This window comes from Lampris incognitus, chromosome 12 (genome assembly GCF_029633865.1).
Source record: "Lampris incognitus isolate fLamInc1 chromosome 12, fLamInc1.hap2, whole genome shotgun sequence".
NCBI classification, from domain to species: Eukaryota; Metazoa; Chordata; class Actinopteri; order Lampriformes; family Lampridae; genus Lampris; species Lampris incognitus.
Genome location: NC_079222.1, coordinates 24,596,667 through 24,618,765, shown reverse-complemented (window position 1 = coordinate 24,618,765; position 22,099 = coordinate 24,596,667). Strand labels below are relative to the sequence as shown.

At 44.8% G+C, this 22,099-nt stretch overlaps 1 protein-coding gene across 1 annotated transcript in view; it reads left to right on the top strand.

Annotated features, from left to right (window-relative positions):
• LOC130121578 (mediator of RNA polymerase II transcription subunit 13-like) overlaps window positions 1–22,099 on the top strand; it is an 89,773-nt gene that overhangs the window by 3,086 nt on the left and 64,588 nt on the right. The window contains exons 2-3 of the mRNA XM_056290424.1: window positions 11,656–11,740; window positions 21,810–21,893. Of these exons, the coding sequence (XP_056146399.1) occupies window positions 11,656–11,740; window positions 21,810–21,893 (169 nt within the window). The remainder of the gene's footprint in view (window positions 1–11,655; window positions 11,741–21,809; window positions 21,894–22,099) is intronic.

Here is a 22,099-nt window from a genome sequence, read left to right as displayed (position 1 = left end):
GGGGTTTTCAAAGCCATGGCTCTACAGCCGGTGTTCTTCGCCTTACATGATAATGCGAGGGAGCCGCATTAGCACCTCCACGCTCCCCGGGCCTCCTTATAGCATTGCAGGTCCTCGGATCGCCTCGGGTTTGCGGTTTGCAGGGGTGCTGAGTTCGGTGACATGCGAGCGCACCTGCCACTATGCAAACATAGCCGTGACTCTCTCAGGCCTGTGAAGGCCGGGGAGATCAGCTGCCGTGCCGTGTGATTAAATTTGGCTCAGCGTATCCCTTCCAATTTTTTGCGCTAAATGACTCTAGCATAGCGGTTGTTTTGTTAGCCGTTGACTTCTGGACTGCCATTACCCCCAGAAAATGGAAAGACAACAGAGCTGGGACACATTATGCCGAATGACTGTACCCGCTAACCGTCCCGTAGATTGGCACATAGACGGACACAGGGATCCATGCGAGTTTTCGGCCACAAGTAGATGCACATGCAGCTATGGTTAACGTGGCCGTTCAGTGGCCACAGTACATGATACACATTACTGTTTAAGTGTAAGGTCTTGACTCTTTTCCACATTGATTACATTTGTCAGCATTTCCAGTTTTAAAATTTGCTGACATATCCGAACCAATAAAAAAAAAAAATCTCATAAATTAGATTTTTTTTTCATGCTGGCCATGTGCTTTCCTCTCCTCGCCATTAAACTGAAAGGGGCATCAATCTAATGTATATCTATCAAGCTGTTGATTTTTTTTTTGGGGGGGGGGGTTTCCCCTCTTTTTTCTCCGCAATTGTACTTAGCCAATTACCCCACTCTTCCGAGCCGTCCCGGTCACTGCAAATCCGGGAGGAGGGCTGCAGACTATCACATGCTTCCTCCAATACATGAGGAGTCGCCAGCCGCTTCTTCTCACCTGACAGTGAGGAGTTTCGCCAAGGGGACGTAGCGCATGGGAGCATCACACTATCCCCCCCCTGAACAGGCACCCCGACCGACCAGAGGAGGCACTAGTGCAGCGACCAGGACACATATCCACACCCGGCTTCCCACCCGCAAACACAGCCATTTGTGTCTGTAGGGACGCCCAACCAAGCCGGAGGTAACACGGGGATTCGAACCGCCAATCCCCGTGTTGGTAGGCAACGGAATAGACCGCTATGCCACCGGGACGCCCCTATCAAGCTATTGTAAGGGCAATGGTGAGGGCATCAGCTCTGCTTTGGGTTCATTCACACGCAGCGGTGCCGTCCTTTAATAATGCAGCGCTCCCAATGCGGCTGCTGAGGGGGTACGGGACAGGAGATGACGGGACAAACTCACCTAAAAATACTCACCGTTTACAAAGCAAATTACACACCACGCTACAGTCAGTAATGAGGAAAATGTTATCCCCTACTTAGCCAAATGTTATGTTTTAGGCTTTGTCCACGATTAAAAGGCTGACAAAGCTCTGTGATGCTTTCAGCTGTAAAGAGCGAGGCTAGCTAGTTAAATCCAAACCTGTCGCGCTCTTGGATCTGCAAAATCTAGCTGGAGCTCAGCTTAGTGGTTCCACATGCATGCTTTTATTCTGCAAAAAAAGTTTGTCTGCTTTCTGCAATTCTATATTTCTAAACTCAAACAAAATAAAATAATATATATATATATATATATATATATATATATATATATATATATATATCATATTCGTCGTAGCAGAAGCATGATACAGTGTTAAGACCAGGTCTTGGGACTAGTGCCTTGGATTTCAACCGGCGAAATGCACCGTGAGTTATGCCTTTCTTTGTTTTTCACAGAAATCCAATCGGAGAGCATCTGTTTTCCTTTTTCATGGAAAAGTAAGGGCTTCGTAGCTTGGCTGCCCTGGCTGCATTAACCGTGGCTCGGTGCCAGGACAATACAGCATATGCATGGCGTATTAACCAGCGCCTATGACGTCATAATACGGTAAATTAGCCCGGTGGCATGTGGGTCATCACACCGTTGACTCCGGTGGAGACAGATAATTGCTGGGGATGGAAAAGGTCACCGTGTTAAGAGGTGTGATGGAGGTGTAATAGGACTGTGGCCAGCGAGCAGTGCAGAGAGTGAAGGCCATGATGTGATATGTTCAATATGATGTGGACCTCAAGTATCAGTGTCTGCTCCCAGATCTTCTCAGGACATCCCAACCCTGGGATCTTTCTTTGCAGGATGTTCCCAGATAACCTCTGTGATATCATGAGTTATGACATCCTTGCAACCCCCATGCCACTCAAATCACAGCTGATAAGTTACAAAAATAGTGGAAAAAGTCACGAAAAAAATGTGAAAGGTTTCCTCCTTTTGGGCCAGTGGGCTGGGCGTTCACTTTATCATCATATTTTGTGAGCTGTCGCTCAGTTCTGCGTTCACACGAGGTTCCTCTTTGTCGCCCCGCGCAACCAGATACACACACACACACACACACACACACACACAAATCCTTTACTTAGAGTAGAAATTAGCCATTCACCCACTAAGCTTTTTTTGGGGGGGGGGTTTCCCCCCCTTTTTCTCCCCAATTGTACTTGGTGCTTGGCCAGTTACCCCACTCTTCCGAGATTTCTCAGTCGCTGCTCCACCCCCTCTGCCGATCCGGGGAGGGTTGCAGACTACCACATGCCTCCCCCGATACATGTGGCGTTGCCAGCCGCTTCTTTTCACCTGACAGTGAGGAGTTTCGCCAAGGGGACGTAGTGCGTGTGAGGATCACGCTATTCCCCGTACCCCCCTCCCCCAAACAGGCGCCCCGACTGACCAGACGAGGCGCTAATGCAGTGACCAGGACACATACCCACATCCGGCTTCCCACCCGCAGACACCGCCAATTGTGTCTGTAGGGACGCCTGACCAAGCCGGAGGTAACACGGGGATTCGAACCAGCGATCCCCGTGTTGCTAGGCAACGGAATAGACCGTCACGCTACCTGGACGCCTATTGACCCACCAAGCTTTAATGCTGAAATCACAGACATCTTCCTATGAAAAGTTGGGAGATCTGAGTGGGAATTAAGTGGGAATTAGAAACAGAAAAGATAAAGATGGAGAGAGTGTCTGTTTCCCTGTGCAGCAGGGGAGAGAGTTTGGGGGGCGAGGTCAATTCCTTTGTTTATTCCCTTTGGGAATTAAAAAGCAAAGTGGGTTATGGAGGTGCCAACCAGCAGAGGGTAGGTGCGTGGCCGTGGGTGGATGCCAGCCCCAGCCCTGCATACTACTGCATGCCTCTTGTGTACTTTAAACACTAACGCACACACAAGTGTGCATGTACACATACACACAAGCAAGGAGGAGGATGTTTACATGTTGCTTTGTCTATCCAGAGGCTGCATCCCTCTTTTCTCATTAGCTGTAAGACTGGATGTGGTTTTGATCCGTCTTCCCTCATGTGCACCTGACAAAAACCGTTTTGCTAACATGTAGACACGTGCTATAGGAGTCACAGGTAGCACCCTTATAATCCCACCTGCCCAGTTCATTTGAATATAATTGTCCCTGGGCTTATTACTTGCATCTTTGAGCAGCACAGGTCACGTTATTACATTTAAAGGTGTAGGTGAAAATGAATGATAAATAAATGATTGAGTCAAACGCGCAGAGGTCAGACTCCTGCACGTCACACCCGTGTTAGACCAGTGGTGGCCACGGTGACGCTGGTCCTCCTGCAGCCACATGCAGGTCTGGGCCACGGTGGGCCTCTTCATCCTGCATTTATCATGCGTGAGATCTGTCGTGGCCTCATCACTCCTCAAATGGTACCAAGTAGGGCGTCCGGGTGGCGGGGCAGTCCATTCCGTTGCCTACCAACATGGGCATCGCCGGTTCGAATCCCTGTGTTACCTCTGGCTTGGTCGGACGTCCCTACAGACACAATTGGCCGTGTCTGCGGGTGGGGAGCCGGATGTGGGAATGTGTCCCGGTCACACCCTCCCTGGCGTCCTAACGTTGTATTTTAACGAAGCACGCAATATTTGCTCACGCTTCACAACTTGTGTTTTCTGGCAGTCAGCTGAGCTTGGAAAAAAAATGAGCTAATGGTCAAAATTAATTATTCACAATTCCTGACAGTTGTTTTGGGGACTATGGTAAATGATCATTAAACAGCGTATTTATTTACCATGATCATCTGTATATGTACCATCGATTTTTCTTAAATTTGTCACAATTTGGGGCGTCTGGTTAGCTTACTGGTCTATTCCGTTGTCTCCGGCTTGGTCGGGCGTCCCTACAGACACAATTGACCGTGGGAATCTGGATGTGGGTATGTGTCCTGGTCGCTGCACTAGCGCCTCCTCTGGTCGGTCAGGGCGCCTGGTCGGGGGGGGGGGGGGGCTGGGGGGAATAGCGTGATCCTCCCACACGCTACGTCCCCCTGGTGAAACTCCTCACTGTCAGGTGAAAAGAAGCGGCTGGCGACTCCACATGTATGGGAGGAGGCACGTGGTAGTCTGCAGCCCTCCCAGGATCAGCAGAGGGGGTGGAGCAGAGACCCGGGCGGCTCGGAAGAGGAGGGTAAATGGCTGGATACAATTGGGGATAAAAAGAGGGGAAACCCCACCCCCCCCCCAAAAAAAAGAAAAAAAGGAAAAAAGAAATGTCTCAACTTGTGACAGTTTAAATGATCGTTACCATATGTGACTATCAGACAGTACTGAAGTGGCAACTTAAAAAACAGATTAGTTTTTAATTTAACAGGAATGTGTTTGTGTGTAGAGCCCTTATGCGCATCAAGAGATCGGGGAGATTTTCCTGTTGACATCTTAATTTATTAGAGAAATTCTTTTTTTTTTCCTTCACATGGTTTCCACTTTTTTTTTCCTACAGTCTATTTTTATTCTCCAAATATTGTGTTGTCACCATATTTTTTCCTACACTTCCCAAAATCTGTCAGTCCAGCTGCGTTTTCGGTTGAGGGGAGTGTTGGGGTTACGAGGTTGTGTATGGATGATGAATGTGCATCCTCGTAAACTTGGGTGCACATTCTGTAAAATCAGAAGACGTGTTTTGGTGTTCTTGGATTACATTAAGCTGGTTATTTCCTCATCCTACAGCTGCACCTTAACACCGCTGGCACCTCAGTGTGACGCCGATGCAGGAGACTGGCACGCTGCCAGACGTGGGCCTTTAAACTGCATTTATTGCCAAGGCACAGGTTCCACTCATGGGCTTGAAAGGGAGACCGTTACACACCTGGTAGTGTAGACTGTCTTTGATGAGGGGACACACAAACATACACACACACACACACACACACACACATACACACACACCCACATACTAACACACACACACACACACACACACAGACACAGAGACTCTCTCTCGCACACACACACAGACACAGACTCTCTCTCGCTCTCTCGCGCACACACACACACACACACACACACACGGTCTCTCTCGCGCTCTCTCACGCACACACACACACACACACACATAAAAAAGACTGTATGCTGGTCCATTAGCCCTCCTGGTAATCTGCTCTAATGGCGTTGCTGGCCCATTAGTGAACGAGGTGTCCCATACTGACACACCCTCACAGGGTATATTAGCATTTCTCTGTTATCTGTGTGTCTCGCGCTCCCTTCTTCTCTCTTCTCCTCTCTCCTCCTCTCTGTCTCTCTTTCTATTTCCTGCTTCTCTTTGTCCAAGTATCTCGATTTCACCGTCTTTTTTTTTGCTGCCTATCCCTTTCTTGTCTTCGTGTCAGCCATTTCTCATTCTTGCACGTGCACGCGCACGTGCAGATATATATACTGTCATACACAAATAAGTTAACCTCTACACAGCCATGCAGTTTGGAAGGGCATCAATAAAGTGACGTTGGGGCGTCTAGTAAATCACACAAACACCCTCACACACACACACACACACACACTCGCACGCACGCAAATACTAAGCATTCCCACACATGCACGCACGCACGCAGACACACATGCACGCACTCACACTCATGCACACGCTTGCACGCTGCGGAGACACAGCCGTATGTACACCAAGGCTGCCTGTGTTATTGATCCAAGACAAATGAGCAAATGTATGTGTGTGTGTGTGTGTGTGTGTGTGTGTGTGTGTGTGTGTGTGTGTGTGAGAGAGAGAGAATTAAAACAACTCTTTATTCATCCAAAAACAAAAGTGACGCCATTTTTACAAGCAGTCACTACATTACATCAATTCAAACAAAAGAGAATTCACCCTCCATCAAAAGGCAAACGAGAGCGAGAGAGAGAGCGAGAGCGGGAGAGAGAGAGAGAGCGAGAGCGGGAGAGAGAGCGAGCGGGAGAGAGGAGAGAGAGCGAGAGCAAGCGAGAGAAGGCAACAAAGACAGAAAGGGGGAGTGAGTAAGGAGATGTATGTGGGAGGGTCAAAGTATGCGAGAATGAAGGTTGCCACATCTCAGCTCCCACCCTTTCCTTCTCTCTTAGATCAATCGCATCTCTATATTTGCTAGCAGGGCATGGGCACTCCCTCTAGTGGTGCGAGGCTGACATAACCTTAGCTTGGGCAGGTAATGGAGAGAGAGAGAGGGGGAGAGAGGATGGAGAGAGAGGGGAAGAGGGAGCTATTGCATGGACAAAGAGGAGATGAAGATAGAATGAGAGAGTTATAAGCGATAGGGAGATATAAAAAGAAGGAGCAGGGTAGGGAAATGTAGAAAGGGGAGACAGATGGGGATGCAAAAGAATAGGAGGAGGAGTAGATAAAGATAATGGGATAGGTCGCGAGGGATAATAAATACAGAGTGGTAGCAGCGACCCAGTTCCATCACAGCTTGTTTGTGTTTAGGGTGGCAGGAGCAGTTAAGGAGCATTGTGGGAAGGAGAGGGGGAAGTGGGGGCATACATGAAATAAACATGTATTTGTGCTGAAGCCAGTGTGAACACTTTGACACTAGGGCTGGAAGGTATTGGGGAAAAAAACTCACATTGCTTTATATATATATGTGTGTGTGTGTGTGTGTGTGTGTGTGTGTGTGTGTGTGTGTGTGTGTATGTATGTATGTATGTATGTATGTGTATATGTATATAACAGGAACTTTCTTTCATCAGATGACTTGAATAGCTCTGTCTGGAAAGCATTAATCATTGTGGAAAGATTGTGATTTTTTAGGGGAGTGCATCTGCATAGAAAATAAAAATAATAATAAAGAAAAATGAAATTTAGAGATTTTGGTTTTTGCTGAAGAGTAGTGTATTTACGTATTTATTTATTTTTATGTATTTATTTTAACTATTTTTATCATTTTAAATTATTTAAATTCTTTTTGTATCATTTTTAATTATAGTTATTATTTATTTATTGTTTTATTTATTTAAATTATTTTGTATCATTTTTAATTATATTTATTATTTATTATTTATTTATTGCTTTATTTATTTATTTTGATTATTTTATTTTATCATTTTTAATTATATTTATTATTTGTTTATTTATTTATGTATTTGTTTAGCATATTTAGTGTATCTATGTCATGTATGTGCTGAAGAGTAGTAGTATGTGACCGTCCTACCGTGAGAGCTGGGAACTTGTATATCCTCCCGCCTGGCCCCACAGCAGACAGGACCACCAGCGGACAGCCACACATCCTGATATGGGTTAAACGCTCCAAAATGCACATGGTCCAAACTTCACAATATGCTGTCTGGACTTCACTAAAAGAAAAACAATGAGCGAGAAAGAGAGAAAAAAAACAAAACACCTGGTCTTAGAGATAATTTGAAATTTGAAAAATCCATGCAACGGATGTTCTTTGCTTGTGGCGACCAAATCTTCCTTTTCAGCATTTTTCTCCTGTCCCTCGCCCATTTTCGGGTGGTGGTCATTGGCTGCTTTGTTTGTTTGATAAACTGATCAGGATGATTGCGATTGGTTGTCTGCTGTGCATGCAGAGCCTCACGAGCAACAAACATTGTGTATCCAAGAACCCTTAACTCGGAGTAAATTATACCAGATAGACTCCTCTTGTAGGTTAGTCATGGAAAATGAGAACGTTTTCCTTTTGCATCAAGCTGCAGAAAGTTGTAGCATGAGGAGTTGGTGTTAATTTGTCTTACTTCACACCGCGCATCCTGCGATGGGACGGTTGAGCATTTGGACATCGCGATGACGATGCTGGGACAATATATCGTGCAGCCCTGTCAGACACTTAACACACATATAGAGTTAAGCAAACACTCGCAACTGCACACTTGGGGATGTGTGGACACAGACATGCACACTTATATTCAATTCCTGTATTCAATTCTGAGTCACGTTCAGTGTCTTTGCTCTGCACAACCCAAGTGCAAAAGCAAATGCGCACGCGTGCACACACACACACACACACACACACACACTAGAACCTTGCATGCCTACACACATGCACAAGTGAGCACATGTGCATTTTTTTTGGCCATTCTGTTTAGAGTCCCGAACATTGAATGGACCAGTAAAATGTCTTCTTCACTGGAGCCATGATGATGTTTTATTTTAGCTGCTCTAACTTTTGTTTAACAAGATGGGTACACCAACAGCAAACTCTGTTTTACATTATTTACTGTTATATATTCTAACTTAAGCCGTTAGAAACAACACAGTTTTTACATCAGTGAACTCTGACCTCACACAATCGTTGTCACTGCAGTGCATATTATTTTAGCATCTTCCAGTTTTCGGGATAAATGCCAAACATGATTCATTGATCAGATTCATGGATCAGGTTTATTCAACCAAAATCCCTGCGGTTGAATGTTCACATCGTTATCCATTTAAAATCCGTAAGACAAAATGCAGCTCCTTGAATTACATTTACTGATTGGATTATGAGGCCTTCAGGTGGCATGGTGGCGCAGTGGTTAGTGCGGTTGCCTCACAGCAAGAAGGTCCTGGGTTCGAGCCCCGGAGTAGTCCAACCTTGGGGGTCGTCCCGGGTCATCCTCTGTTTGGAGTTTGCATGTTCTCCCCGTGTCTGTGTGGGTTTCCTCCGGGTGCTCCGGGTTCCTCCCACAGCCCAAAGACATGTAGGTCAGGTGAATCGGCCATACTCAATTGTCCCTGTGTGTGTGTGTGTGTGTGTGTGTGTGTGTGTGTGTGTGTGTGTGTGTGTGTGTGTGGGGGTCGGCCCTGTGATGGACTGGCGGCCCGTCCAGGGTGTCTCCCCGCATGCCGCCCAGTGACTGCTGGGATAGGCTCCAGCATCCCCGGGATGAGCAGGGATAAGGGAGGGGCTTGGATAATGGATGGATGGATGATGCCTTCCCACACCTCCGAGAAGCAGCTCAGAAACCTGCCAAAATGGTCTTGTGTATTTCAGTGGAGGCTTCTCTGCTCTCTAGAGCAGATTGCGTTGATGTTTTTCATTGTACAGTACTGTGTATCCGTGTACTTTTACGTATTATTGACTTGAAGTGGATTAGCAGGCAGTAAGAGGTCACAACAGGGTTGCAGTCTGCCTGTTTGCTCTATGGATGGGCCTGTATCTCCCAAGTATGTACAAGCCCCACAGGTCTTTGTAAAGTTGTTATTAATTAATTCTCTCAGATCATGGTATTTAATGCTATTTATTTCTGAATGTGTGTTTGCTTGTGTGTGTGTGTGTGTGTGTGTGTGTGTGTGTGTGTGTGTGTGTGTGTGTGTAGCCCCATCTTTCCAAAGGGCATGTCACACCTTGTTTTGATAAGGTGCAGTGAGGTTGCCTCCTCGGTGGCAACCATCGAAACATTTTGGCTCTAATGCAATCCATCTGCTTCCCCATGTTTGGGGACCTGTTATCTAAATACGCATTTCCTGTTTCTGCTGTGTGTGTGTGTGTGTGTGTGTGTGTGTGTGTGTGTGTGTGTGTGTGTGTGTGTGTGTGTGTGTGTGTGTGTGTGTGTGTGTGTGTGTGTGTGTGTGTGTGTGTGTGTGTATTGTAAAATCTCAACGCTTATCACTTTACACCTGCTCTCTTCGGAGCGACGGAGTCACACCGAGGATTAAGAACGGGGAACCAGAGTGACAGCAGAGCGAATCAGCGCTACCGCTTTAGTTTTATTTCTCTTTGTGCCCTTCAGATGTTCAGTTCGGTGCCTTTTTTTTATGGTTTTGTTTCGCAATTGTCTAGCTGGCGTGTGACGTCAGAGAGAGCCTCGCGCCGGTGTGACGCAGTTTCAACGTAAGGCGGGAAGGGGACCCATGTGGTGCTGGACATGGGCGGTGTACATAGTACATGGAGATGAACTGGTGGAGAATCGACAGAGTGGGGAAAAAAAAGGAAATTTGGAAGAAAAAAAAAAGGAGAGAGAGATTGATGGAGGCAGTGAGCAAGAGAGAGAGAGAGAGCTAATAAGCAGGACTTGCTGGAGACTTGGCATTCTTTTCATGGTACTCTGTCTTTCTCTCCTTTTTTCCTCTCGCTCTGTCTCTATCTCACTCTCACTCTCACTCTCACTCTCACTCACTCTCTCTCTCACTCTCTCTCACTCTCTCTGTCTCTGTCTCTCTCTCTCTCTCCCACTCACTCTCTCCAGGAGAATGGAGAATAGCTGGCTTGAACTAGCTTTCTGTCTGAGCCCCGAAGCAGGAGTAAATGGGGGGGGGGGGGTTGGAAGCAGTAGAACAGAGGAAGGAGGAGAAGGAGGGGGGTGAAGGAGCGGGAGGGACCAGTACTGAAACGGAATGCTGGGGCGCCATGTTCTCACCGCCAGCGTTGCCATAGTTACAGGGTAATTCTGGCGAGTAAGGAAATTTCATTCACTCTGTTGTGAAGAAAGAAAGAAAGAAGAAAAAAAAAACAAATAACAACAAAGCAAGAGAGGAATATGAAAAACTAGACCCCCCCCAAAAAAAAATGCACACATGAAATGGGGGAAATGGAGAAGGGGGGGGGGAAAGAAAGGAAAACGGAAAGTCTCTAATGGGTTTAAAACCACCCATCCCCCAGGCAATCTGTCGGTGTCTCTCTCTCTCTCTCCTCCTTTTCTTCCTTGTGTATTTGTGCGATGCTTGTTTTGTTTGCTGTCACCCTATAAGCAAACACAACGCCCACCCACAATCCTTCCAGTTCTCCCAGCAGCCCTGCAGGTATGGGAAAGAACAAAGGGCAACGCTGTTAAACACTGTGTATTTATTTGTGTGTGTTTGGGGGGGGGGCATTTTTTTAGGGTTAAAGAAATTAGCAAGGTGCATAATTATGCACAAAACCTCACAAAAGTTACATTTAAACTGGCTGCTGACGTGGAAATCTACGGCTGAATGCTGTTGGTCTAACCACTTTTTCTCTAAGTCTCCCCCTCCTCTTCTCTCTTAATGGGCTACTGCTGCAACCAGCCTGACAGCTGTAGGGCACAGCATCCTTTGTACAAAAACACACATTAACACACACAGGCAGACACGAATCACTGTTGTGTAATACGTTTGGTGATCTTCCCATTCACTCGTCTTTACACGTGCAGTTTTTTACCTGCGTAAGTGCTACCGTATCAATGCTTATTGGGTGTAACGTGTGTGCTGAATCATGTTCTGGGCATATTCAGGCTGAAAATTGTTTCTGTCAGACTCCAACTCAAAATACATTAAGAATTTGGAGCGATGATATTTATTTTTTGTTTAAATTTGAAACTTTTTTTTCTTTTTTTTTTTGAATTGTCGATTTTTCATTCCCCTACCATTTTCTGTCTTTCTCTTCCAGTGGCCGAGGAGGGACTTTGGGAGTGTGGACTGTCCTACGAGTGTAGGACCCTCCTATTCAAGGCTATTCATAACCTGTTGGAAAGGTAAAAAAAACAAAAACATCATTATCATATCTGTGAATGTTCTCATTCATGTCTGTGAATGTTCTCATTCATCCAGGTCATGGTTATCCAATTATCATAACACTTTTGTGTATTCACTATGCCATTACTTGTATGGTATGTGAGGAAGAATTGCACAAACCAAACAGCAATGTACAGTGCCTTGCAAAATTATTCAACCCCCTTGACAGTCATCACTAATTTCTGGATTATAAAAGATACTCACACATCTGTTCCTGAACAATATCATTTTTGTGAATCCATAAACTCTAACAGCATGTTCCCAAAGCCAAAATAAGTTGTGTTTCACTGATTTTTTTATCAATAAATCAAAAACTAAAATATAGTGCTGACATAAGTATTCAACCTCTTGTGCTCTGAAAGCTCCCAAGTTTACACAAATGACAAATTGTTACTAAAACAAACTTAGGTTAACACAATTTGACATAATTAGTGTGCACTGGTAAGATATTAACACAACGGTCTCGTTTATGAGTATAAAAAGCTCTCTGTGTAAAGTTTATTAGCAAGGTGTGAAGGCCATCAGAAAACAAAGACAAAGGAGCAGAATACTGAAGTAAGAGACAAAGTGGTTAAAATGCAGAAGGTGGGAAAGGGATACAAAACAGTATCCAAGTGTTTGGATGTCCCAGGAAACACTGTTGGATCCATTGTCAGAAAGTAGAAGCTGTACCACACCGCCCAGACGCCTTGTAGGACAGGCCGTCCCTCAAAGCTAAGTGTCCGAGAAAGATGTGGGCTGGTGAGGAAAGCGACAGATGATCCTGCAATCACTTTGAATGAGCTCCAGAGGTCAGTGGCTGAAACTGGAGTAAATGTGCATGAGTCAACCATATCACGGGCTCTCCATAAAGCTGGCCTGTATGGGAGGATGGGAAGAACTGTTCAAAAATATGCATATAAAAGCATGCTTGGCGTTTGCTACCAAGCATGAGAGAGACCCAGTTAGGATGTTGGAAAAGGTTTTGTGGTCAGATGAGATGAAAGTTGAGCTTTTAGGCCGAAACTCAAAGCATCATGTGTGGCACAAACCTAACACTGCTCATGCCCTAAAAAAAAATCACCCTCCCTATAGTGAAACATGGCAGAGGCAGCATAATGCTATGTATGGGGTTGCTTTTGATCTGCAGGCACTGGGAACATTGTTGAAATTGAGGGAAGAATGGATGGAGCTAAATACAAGGAAATACTGGAAGAAAACCTGTTGCAGTCTGCCATAAAACCGAAGCTTGAGAGAAGGTTCACCTTCCAACAGGACAGTGATACTAAGCACCAGGCTAAAGCAACAATGGCGTGGCTCAGCAACAAAAGATGAACGTTTCAGAGTGGCCAAGTCAAAGTCCAGACCTCAACCCCATTGAAAATCTGTGGCACAAACTGAAAATTGCAGTCCAGAGGCGTCATCCAACCAACATGCAAGACCTGTGCAAATTCTGCCATGAAGAATGGGCAAAAATTACTCCAGAAGAATGTGCAAAGCTTGTACATACTTACCCCAAGAGAATCATGGCTGCTATTCCAGCAAAAGCGTACTCTACAAAGTATTGATATGTTGGGGTTGAATACTTATGCAAGCACGATATTTTCGTTTTTAATTTATTTCAAAAAAAGTCAGCGAAACATAACTTATTTTGGCTTTGGAAACATGGCGTTAGAGCTTGTGGGTTCACAAAAATAATATTGTTCGGGAACAGATGTGTGACTATCTTTTATAATCCAGAAATTAGTGATGACTGTCAAGGGGGTTGAATACTTTTGCAAGGCACTGTATAGTGAAGATGATCTAGCGAAGTTTCAGGAGCAGGACCACACCTCAACCGCGTCGCTTCTGACACTCCTATAAAAACCCACCTAACCCTCTGCCCCTCTTCCGCTCTCATATTCTGCACCAGAACCAAGATCGCTCAACATTGCCTCAAGCACCATCAAACAATTGAGTTACTACTTCATCATACAAGCAACATTATCCATCCACTTACCTAATATTGAGTATGGATGTCATCTCATCATTCCCATCAGACGATGATCTATTCGGGCGAAATCAGGATGATCACATTCAAAGTTTCCACCAGCGCACGCCAACAGGCCCAGTAGCAGAAGCCAAAAACTTCCCCTGCCGCCTCCGTCCCTGAGACCCCACTCTCTGTAGTTCAAAACCCATCCAGGAAGTGATTGAGTCCAGCAAGCATATGTGGACAGTCCGTCCAGTGGGTTGCCTGAGGTTCGTTTTGGCCTGCCAGTCAGCTTGACCAGCAATAATATAGCAAGCAGGAATGAGTTGATGGACCTCTCAGAATCCATGCATCGGATGGCGCAACCCTCTCTTGCCGCAGTGTCCCTGGTGCGAGGGTGCATATGCCAAAAAATGACATCGTCACATCTCTCGGCTCCGCACATAGCAACCGTCGAGTTGCTTCTGTACCGATAACATTTTAGACAAGTCATCCGGCAAAATGGACAGTCAGAAGAATAGGAAAGGTGGAGCAGAGAGGAGGAGAATAAAAAAGAGAGAAGGCTGTCACAGATGCAGCTAAATGCTGCAAAATAAGCGACATGTTCACCAGTAAGTGTCACTCATTGCTGCAACCGGCTACGAGTTGTGAGGTGGGAGGCTGGAGTCATTCTCATAGGTGATGCAGTCATAGAACTGCAGCGACAGTGATGGAATGTTCTTGAATGCCTCATCCTTTCTTGTTGCTTATCCTCGCTGATGGGGGAGGTAGGCTGAGAGATGGTGAACTATAGTAGTCTTGAATGTTGCAGAGAGATGAACTGGTGGGATATGGACCATGAAAGAGACTGAGTTGATGCTTGCTGACAGTTGGACTGAAACAATAATTCGGGCTGGGAATTGACTCCATCCCAGGCCACCTTGTTCATGCGAATTTTGTAGGCTAACCCTATTTGTTGGTTATCTGGGAGGAAAGTTATCCAGATTACAAAAGAAAAAAAATTTGGGACTGACCAACAAGTATCCTATCTGAATACTGAATTTTCAAGGTATGTTATGGCTATCGGTGCACCCTCAAACTCACTAAAAATACAGCAGTCATAGTACAATCAAATGTACAAGGCTAGACACGCGAGGCAATCAACCTACACCTTTTTAAAAAGAGAATCAATGAATGAATGAAACTTTATTGTGCCTTGGGGAATTTGCTTTACACAAAGAGCATAAAAGAATATATATATAAAAAAATCAACAACTATATATGACAGCACACAGGTATGATGGGGCAAGCCAATTTAGGATTTTGTAAGTCAGCAGAAGCACTTTGAAATCTGACCTAACATGGATAGGAATCTAATGAAGGGAGGCAAGAATTTGTGTAATATAATCAAATTTTCTAGTTTTAGTTCTGATTCTAGCCACAGAAATTTGAACCATCTGAAGACTTTAAGTACTAACACGTGGCAGACCTGAAAACAGAACATTACAGTAATCAGATCTGGATGAAACTAATTAATGTATTAGAGTCTGTCCATCAGCCATTGGCAGGGAAGACCAAATTTTAGCTATGTTACATAGGTCAAAAAAGGCAATCTTGGTGATTTCGTTAATGTGCTGAATAAAGGAAAGGCCTGGATCAAATGTAAATTGGTGTCTTTATCTATCAGGGCTAACAACCAGCATCTCAGTTTTATCCGAATTTAAAAGCAGGAACATTAGTGACATCCAATTTTTCACAGCAGCCAAGTAGGGCTTTAAATTAGTCATTTGAGTATAATTATTAGCCCTTATAGGCACATACAGCTGAGTATCTGTACTCACATCAGCTTGCCTCAATCGGGGTTCCTGGCACTGGCATGCCAGCATCTCCACCAGTCCACTTTCAGCAACCACAGCAGCACACTTTAGTCAAGGCATTTGGTACTGGGATGCCATTGCCCCCAGCTGCCCCCCTCAAGTACTCAGTCTGCCTGAACCGGGGCTTCTGGCACCGGGTTGCTAGCACCCGCAGCCATCCACTTCCAGCAACCACATCAGCTGGCTTTAGCCGGGGCATTTGGCACCGGGATGCCAGTGCCCTCTGCTGTCCACGTCCAGCACTCACAACAGCTTGCTTCACCCAGGGCTCCTGGCACCAGGATGCCAGGAACTTCTGTCTCCCATTCTTCACCAGTCTCTGCAGCTCATGTCAGCTGGAGCCATCGGCACCGGGATGCCGGCACCCAGCTTTCCTCCACAGCCCTTGCAGCAGGAAGTTGCTTCCATACTTAACTCCAGTCGTTCCTCTCAACCCATTCAACTTCCCCTTGTCTACAGCTAATCCTTCATCATCCTTACTCTTTCATCTGCTATTCTTCTTTGATTCCAAACAAAGACTTCGCCCTTCACCACACCACCATTAACCTTGCCATCACCCTCATCAAACTTGGTAGTGGAGGGTCATGGCTCTCAAAAGCAGACATCACCAGCACTTTCAAAGTTCTCCCTATCTACCCTGACTTGTGGTGATTCTTCAATGTCCGCTTGGGCTCAATTTCAGTTGCAAAAGCACCCTTTAACTCTGTGACACCCTGTCTGAAGGCCTCTGCTCTATCTTGTCTAACAAGTAGATTGTGTTCCTTGTCCATCTCTTGAATGAATTCCTCATCAGTTTCCCCTTCCTCATTGCCACATGCTTCCGGTCTGGTCACTCCAACTTCAGTTTTCTCTGACCTCGGGGTTCCACTGTCTGCAGAGAAAACAGAGGGCACATCCACATCCCTCAAATTCCTCGAAATCAGTCTTGACACAAATCTGATCCAGGCTCCACTCCCAGTCAAAAACTCAACCGAATCAGCTTTCTGATCTCCAATTTCCTCCTTGCCCCTTGATGCAACAAATGCAAATTCTCTCCCTTCTAGGCCACCTCAACTTTGCCCTACACGTCATTCCCCAAGGGCAAGCCTTTATCTTTTGCTTGCTATCTATAACTCCTTCTGTCCCATCAATGCTGACATCCTTCTCCCCAGACAGTTCAAGCATGCCAAACTCCGTTTGTGGCTCAACCTTCTTGCCAGATGGAATAGAATCACTTTCTTCTAAGATGACCAACTGACTCACCCTCATGACATCCATCTGTACACCAAAGTACTCCTTCTGCCAGTTTTTGGGGTTTCTACAACAGAAGATGGTACGCAGCAGAATGGCCATTGATTTATTATTTTGTGGGATTTCCGATTTCTGATTCATTGTTTCTGTTATTATTTATTTATTCTTATAAAGAGTTTTAAGAGCTGAGAGAGCCAGGGCATATGCATTTAATTGCATTTGAAGGTATATTCTACTTTTTATATGTATATGAAAAATGTAAAATAATGTACCAGCAAGAGTTAAAGGGGCGGTTTACAAGATGGTAGTGAGACCAACTATGCTGTATGGTTTGGAGACCCTGGCACTGATGAAAAGACAGGAGGTGAAGCTGGAGGTGGTAGAGTTTAAGATGCTAAGATTTTTGCTGGGAGTGATGAAGATGTACAGGATTAGGAATGAGTATATCAAGAGGGACAGCTCAGGTTGGATGGTTTGGAGACAAAGTAAGAAAGGTGAGATTTAGATGGTTTGGACATGTGCAGAGAGATGCCAGTTATGTTGGGAGAAGGATGCTGAAGATGGAGCTGCCAGGGAAGAGAAAAAAAAGGAAGGTCAAAGTAGAGGTTTATGGATGTGGTGAGGGAGGACATGCAAGTGGTTGGTGTGACAGAGGAAGATACAGAGGACAGGAAGAGGTGGAAACGGATGATCCCCTGTGGCGACCCTTAACGGGAGCAGCCAAAAAAAAGAACATTCCCATTTGAGCTTCAAACCTGGAACCATAACCTATGGCTATTTTATAGTAAACACTTTAGTTTATTATTTTTTCATTTTTCATCTTTCATGTTTTCACTTCATGTTAATCTTACACAAACAAAAATGAAAATAATTACCAAGCAAATACACCCAAAGACATAAACTGCACACCAAGAAACTGTCAAGGTTGGTGAAGTTTTTTTTTTTTGATCGACTGCATTAATCCTAAATTTTATGCACCAAGGTAAATTAGCACACCCCAGAGACAAAAGAATATCTTCTCGCTGCCTCACCCTAATGAAATTATAATCTGAGTTCTGAATCAGTGGCTCAAGTACCCACTGCTCTCTTTTCTGAGTCAGAGCCCATCTGTTTAATGAAGCAGCACATATTTGCTCTTTATTAAGTTAAGCATCAATGATCATCATAGGGGGCAGGCTAAATTAACCTTCCCATTACCTTGAAGCTAACTCCTCCTATCATTCTCTGTTCCAACACAGAAGGGACTTCTTTTACTCTTTCATTTCATACAGGCCCTAAAGCAATTCACTTTTGCAATGTATTTGTTTCACTATTATGATGCTAGCAATAGTAGTAGTAGTAATAGTAGTAGTAGTAGTAGTAGAAGTAGTAGTTGCTGTTTTTGTTGTTGTAGAACTGGAAGTAGTAAAAATAGTAGTCGCAGTTTCAATAGTTATTTCATTATATTGTCAGTTCATAAATAATTGTATAATAACAATGGTGCATAATGAGGCACATTACAAAGAATATTTTAGATGAATTTTATGTTAATGTTGTTATTGCAGTCCTTTTGCAAATGAGTGTTACAACAGGCATTTTAAATAAGGAAACAGTTCATTTAGCAAACACATGAAATGGGATCAAGTAAACATTCGATAATAATAATCAACAATAGAAATGGAAAAGATATAAGGGTTTTTAAATTGCTTGTGCCTGTGCTCCTTTGGCAATGTGCGCCAAAGCTTTCAGGCCCTTTTGGCAAAGACCGGTTTAATCTTGGAGAGACTGATGAAAGCGGCATGCCTTAAGTTGACAAGATACTTATATTAAAACTGATATAAAAATGTAAATGAAAAGAGGCTGAACAATCTTTGGCTGCTCTGGAGTTAAATGTCAGCCCCTGATCGTGATTTAATACTTTGATATCAAAGAAGTTAACTGAAGAAGCATGTGTCAGCTATATGCTGCGATCTTTAAGTTTTCTTTATTAGTTCCCTTGGGGAAATTCATTTCCTGCAAATTAACCCATCCTAGCTGTGATCTGTGTAGCTAGGAGCAGTGGGCAGCCGCCTTCATGCTACGCCCAGGGACCAACTCCAGTTCCTTTCCCATTGCCTTGGTCAGGGGCACAGACAGGAGTATAAACCCTAACATTCATGTTTCTTTTGATGGTGGGGGAAACCGGAGCACCCGGGGAAAACCCACCGCAGACACAGGGAGAACATGCAAACTCCACACAGAGGACAACCTGGGACGACCCCCAAGGTTGGACAGCCCCGGGGTTTGAACCCAGGACCTTCTTGCTGTGAGGCGATAGCACTAACCGCTGGGGCCACCATGCTGCCCAATCTTGACTGCAAGCTACCTAGAGAGGTTGTTGGGGAGGCAGTGGCATGTGGGTAGAGCAGGTCATCTGGTAATTTGAAGGTTGCTGGTTTGAACTTCAGCTCCACCTTGCAAAAATGTTGAAGTGTCATTGAGTAACACACTTAACTCCTAACTGCCCTCAATGAGTTGGTTGTTACCTTGCATGGTTGACACCACTGTCGGTGTGCTATGAGTGTGTGTATGTGTGTGTGGAAATGGGGGGGGGGGGGCATTCATTGAGTGACGGTTGCAGCTATATAAATGCAATCCATTGTGGGCCTAGGTCAAAACGATACCAGAAGGGATAATCTGGTATCTTGGTGTCAACCCTATGCTGTAGGTCTGAGTTTGCAGTAATACTGAAGGGTATTCTCAGCCTGGATTTGTAAGGATCCATAGTTGGGTCTGCAGGTTATGAGCAAAACAGGCAGTAAAAGGTTATTTGTGAAGGAGATATGTGGAATCTCTAGCAAAGGAGGTACTAACAGGGCAAACGATAGTGATGTCAAGTTCATAACAGGCTTCTATTATAGGTTTGTGAAAGAAAAATATCTAATCTAATCATAACAAAATATCTAATCTAAATATCTAATCTAATCATAATAGGCTTCTATTGTCCATTAGTGTTACTGTTTAACATCAAACTCTGGTCCCACAAACCAAAAGTGGAAATGAAGGCTACGTTGATTAATCTCTCAGTGTGCATTCATTTTGATCAGATAACCTGATAAGAAGTGGTATGAACCAACCCTTCATTAACCCTAGGATGTTACTCAATTTTGATTAAATTCAGGCACTTTAATGGTATTCAGCACTTAGAATGACCTTTCTTAGCATTATCATGAATATGAATTTGAACTAGCTGATTGAAGATGTATGCTAACTTCTGAGCGATGCATATTAAAATAACTGAAAACTGTTCAAATTGCAAATAGGAACTACACTAAGACAGTACGAGGAAACCCTCACGACTAATGGTCGTGAGGGTTATAATAACCTTCACTGGTCCGTGACACCTTGAATGCTAGCAAGAGATGTGAGTTCTTGGACAAGATAAGAATCCCCTGGATTATAGGGGATTATGACATCCCAGGAGAGCGGACAAAAGGGGAAGGAGAAACCTGGTGTATATGCAGCCATTGTGAAATCTCGAGTGTTAATAGCAGCCATAGCTGGGGTAGAAAGAGGACTGGGTAAAAGTTTCTAAAGATGGTTTGGCTGGATTCACCACAGATTGCTGATTGTGGTTGAACAGAAGGGAGTTCAGCAAATCACTTTTAAATTTCTTGACCAAGGTGAGAGGATCTGGTTGGGGGCTCTAGTTAAGTGCACACACACACACACACACACACACACACACACACACACACACACACACACACACACACACACACACACACACACACACACACACACACACACACTGACACAAGTCAAACAATTGAAAGAGTTGATGAGTATCTAATGTGAAAGGCAAGCTAACCTAGGAGATGTCTGAAGTTGGTGAACATAATGAATTTGAGGTTTTGACATGGTGTTTGGCACGGTGGTGCAGTGGTTAGCAGGGTCGCCTCACAGCAAGAAGGTCCTGGGTTTGAGCCCCGGGGTATCCCGACTTTCGGGGTCGCCCCGGGTCGTCCTCTGTGTGGAGTTTGCATATTCTCCCCGTGTCTGCGTGGGTTTCCTTCGGGTGCTCCGGTTTCCTCCCACAGTCCAAAGACATGTTGTTACATTTCCCGTTAAAGGTCCGGGGGATGAGAGGAAGGAACAAAGAGAAAAAAAAGATCCCGGGGGAATAAGAATGGTGGGAGGCAGAACCAAGTGTAAAACAAACGCGTTAACAAAACTAATAGTAACCATAAGCTGATATAGTATGCAGCAAAAGATCAACTGAAGACGCTGGCTCTTAACTAACCAGGATTAGGTAACAAACAACAAAATAACTCAGAAAAGACCAAAAAAAGAAACACAAAAACAATAGCACAGCTTTCACCCTCCTCCTCAAGGAGTATTGACTGTAAGCACAACAGCTCTCTCTCTGGCTGCCAACAGTGGCCCACTGGCACAGCTGGGCATCTCGCTCCAGGTTATATACCCAGCTGATGAGGGGTTGAAATCACCCGCGCCCCATCAGCAGCGCTACAGGCGGAGGGGCATTACCTGGAGAGGGAAATTACACAATATACACAACACATGGCACTAGGGTTGTAACACATGTAGGTCAGGTGAATCGGCCATACTAAATTCTCCCTAGGTGTGAATGTGTGTGTGTGCGTTTGTCGGCCCTGTGATGGCCTGGCAGCCTGTCCAGGTTGTCTCCCCGCCTGCCACCCAATGACTGCTGGATAGGCTCCAGCATCCGCGCGACCCTGAGAGCAGGATAAGCGGTTTGGGTAATGGATGGATGGACATGGTGTTTAAATGTGTCAGTATGCCCAAAGTATGTCAAAGGTCCATGCCTTTAAAGCTGATAAATGTCTGGTCTGTTGATATTGTGTGTTCATATTTTTAGATTTAGGTATACATATTTAGAGAGGTGCTAAATTAATTTCACTCTCTTCAACTGTGTGATGATCAATGTCTTTTTTCTTTCTCTATTCCTTTCTCTATATACTCTCTTCCACTCTTGATATGACTTTATCTCAGGTGCTTGATGGACAAGGACTTCCTAAGGATTGGGAAGTGGTTCTTCAAACCACATGAACTGGAAGAGAAGCCCCTGGGCACCAGGTAAATAGGCCTTTTAAGACTCTCTCTCTCGCTCTCTCTCTCCCTCACACACACACACACACACACACACACACACACACACACACACACACACAGGCTGTGTGCGATACGGTCTGGTTGAGTGTATGTGTGTGAGAGTTGGTTTGCGCACACAGCTAAATGGTGTGAATGGCTCCCATGTTATGTTTGTAACCTCTCCTAGTCCT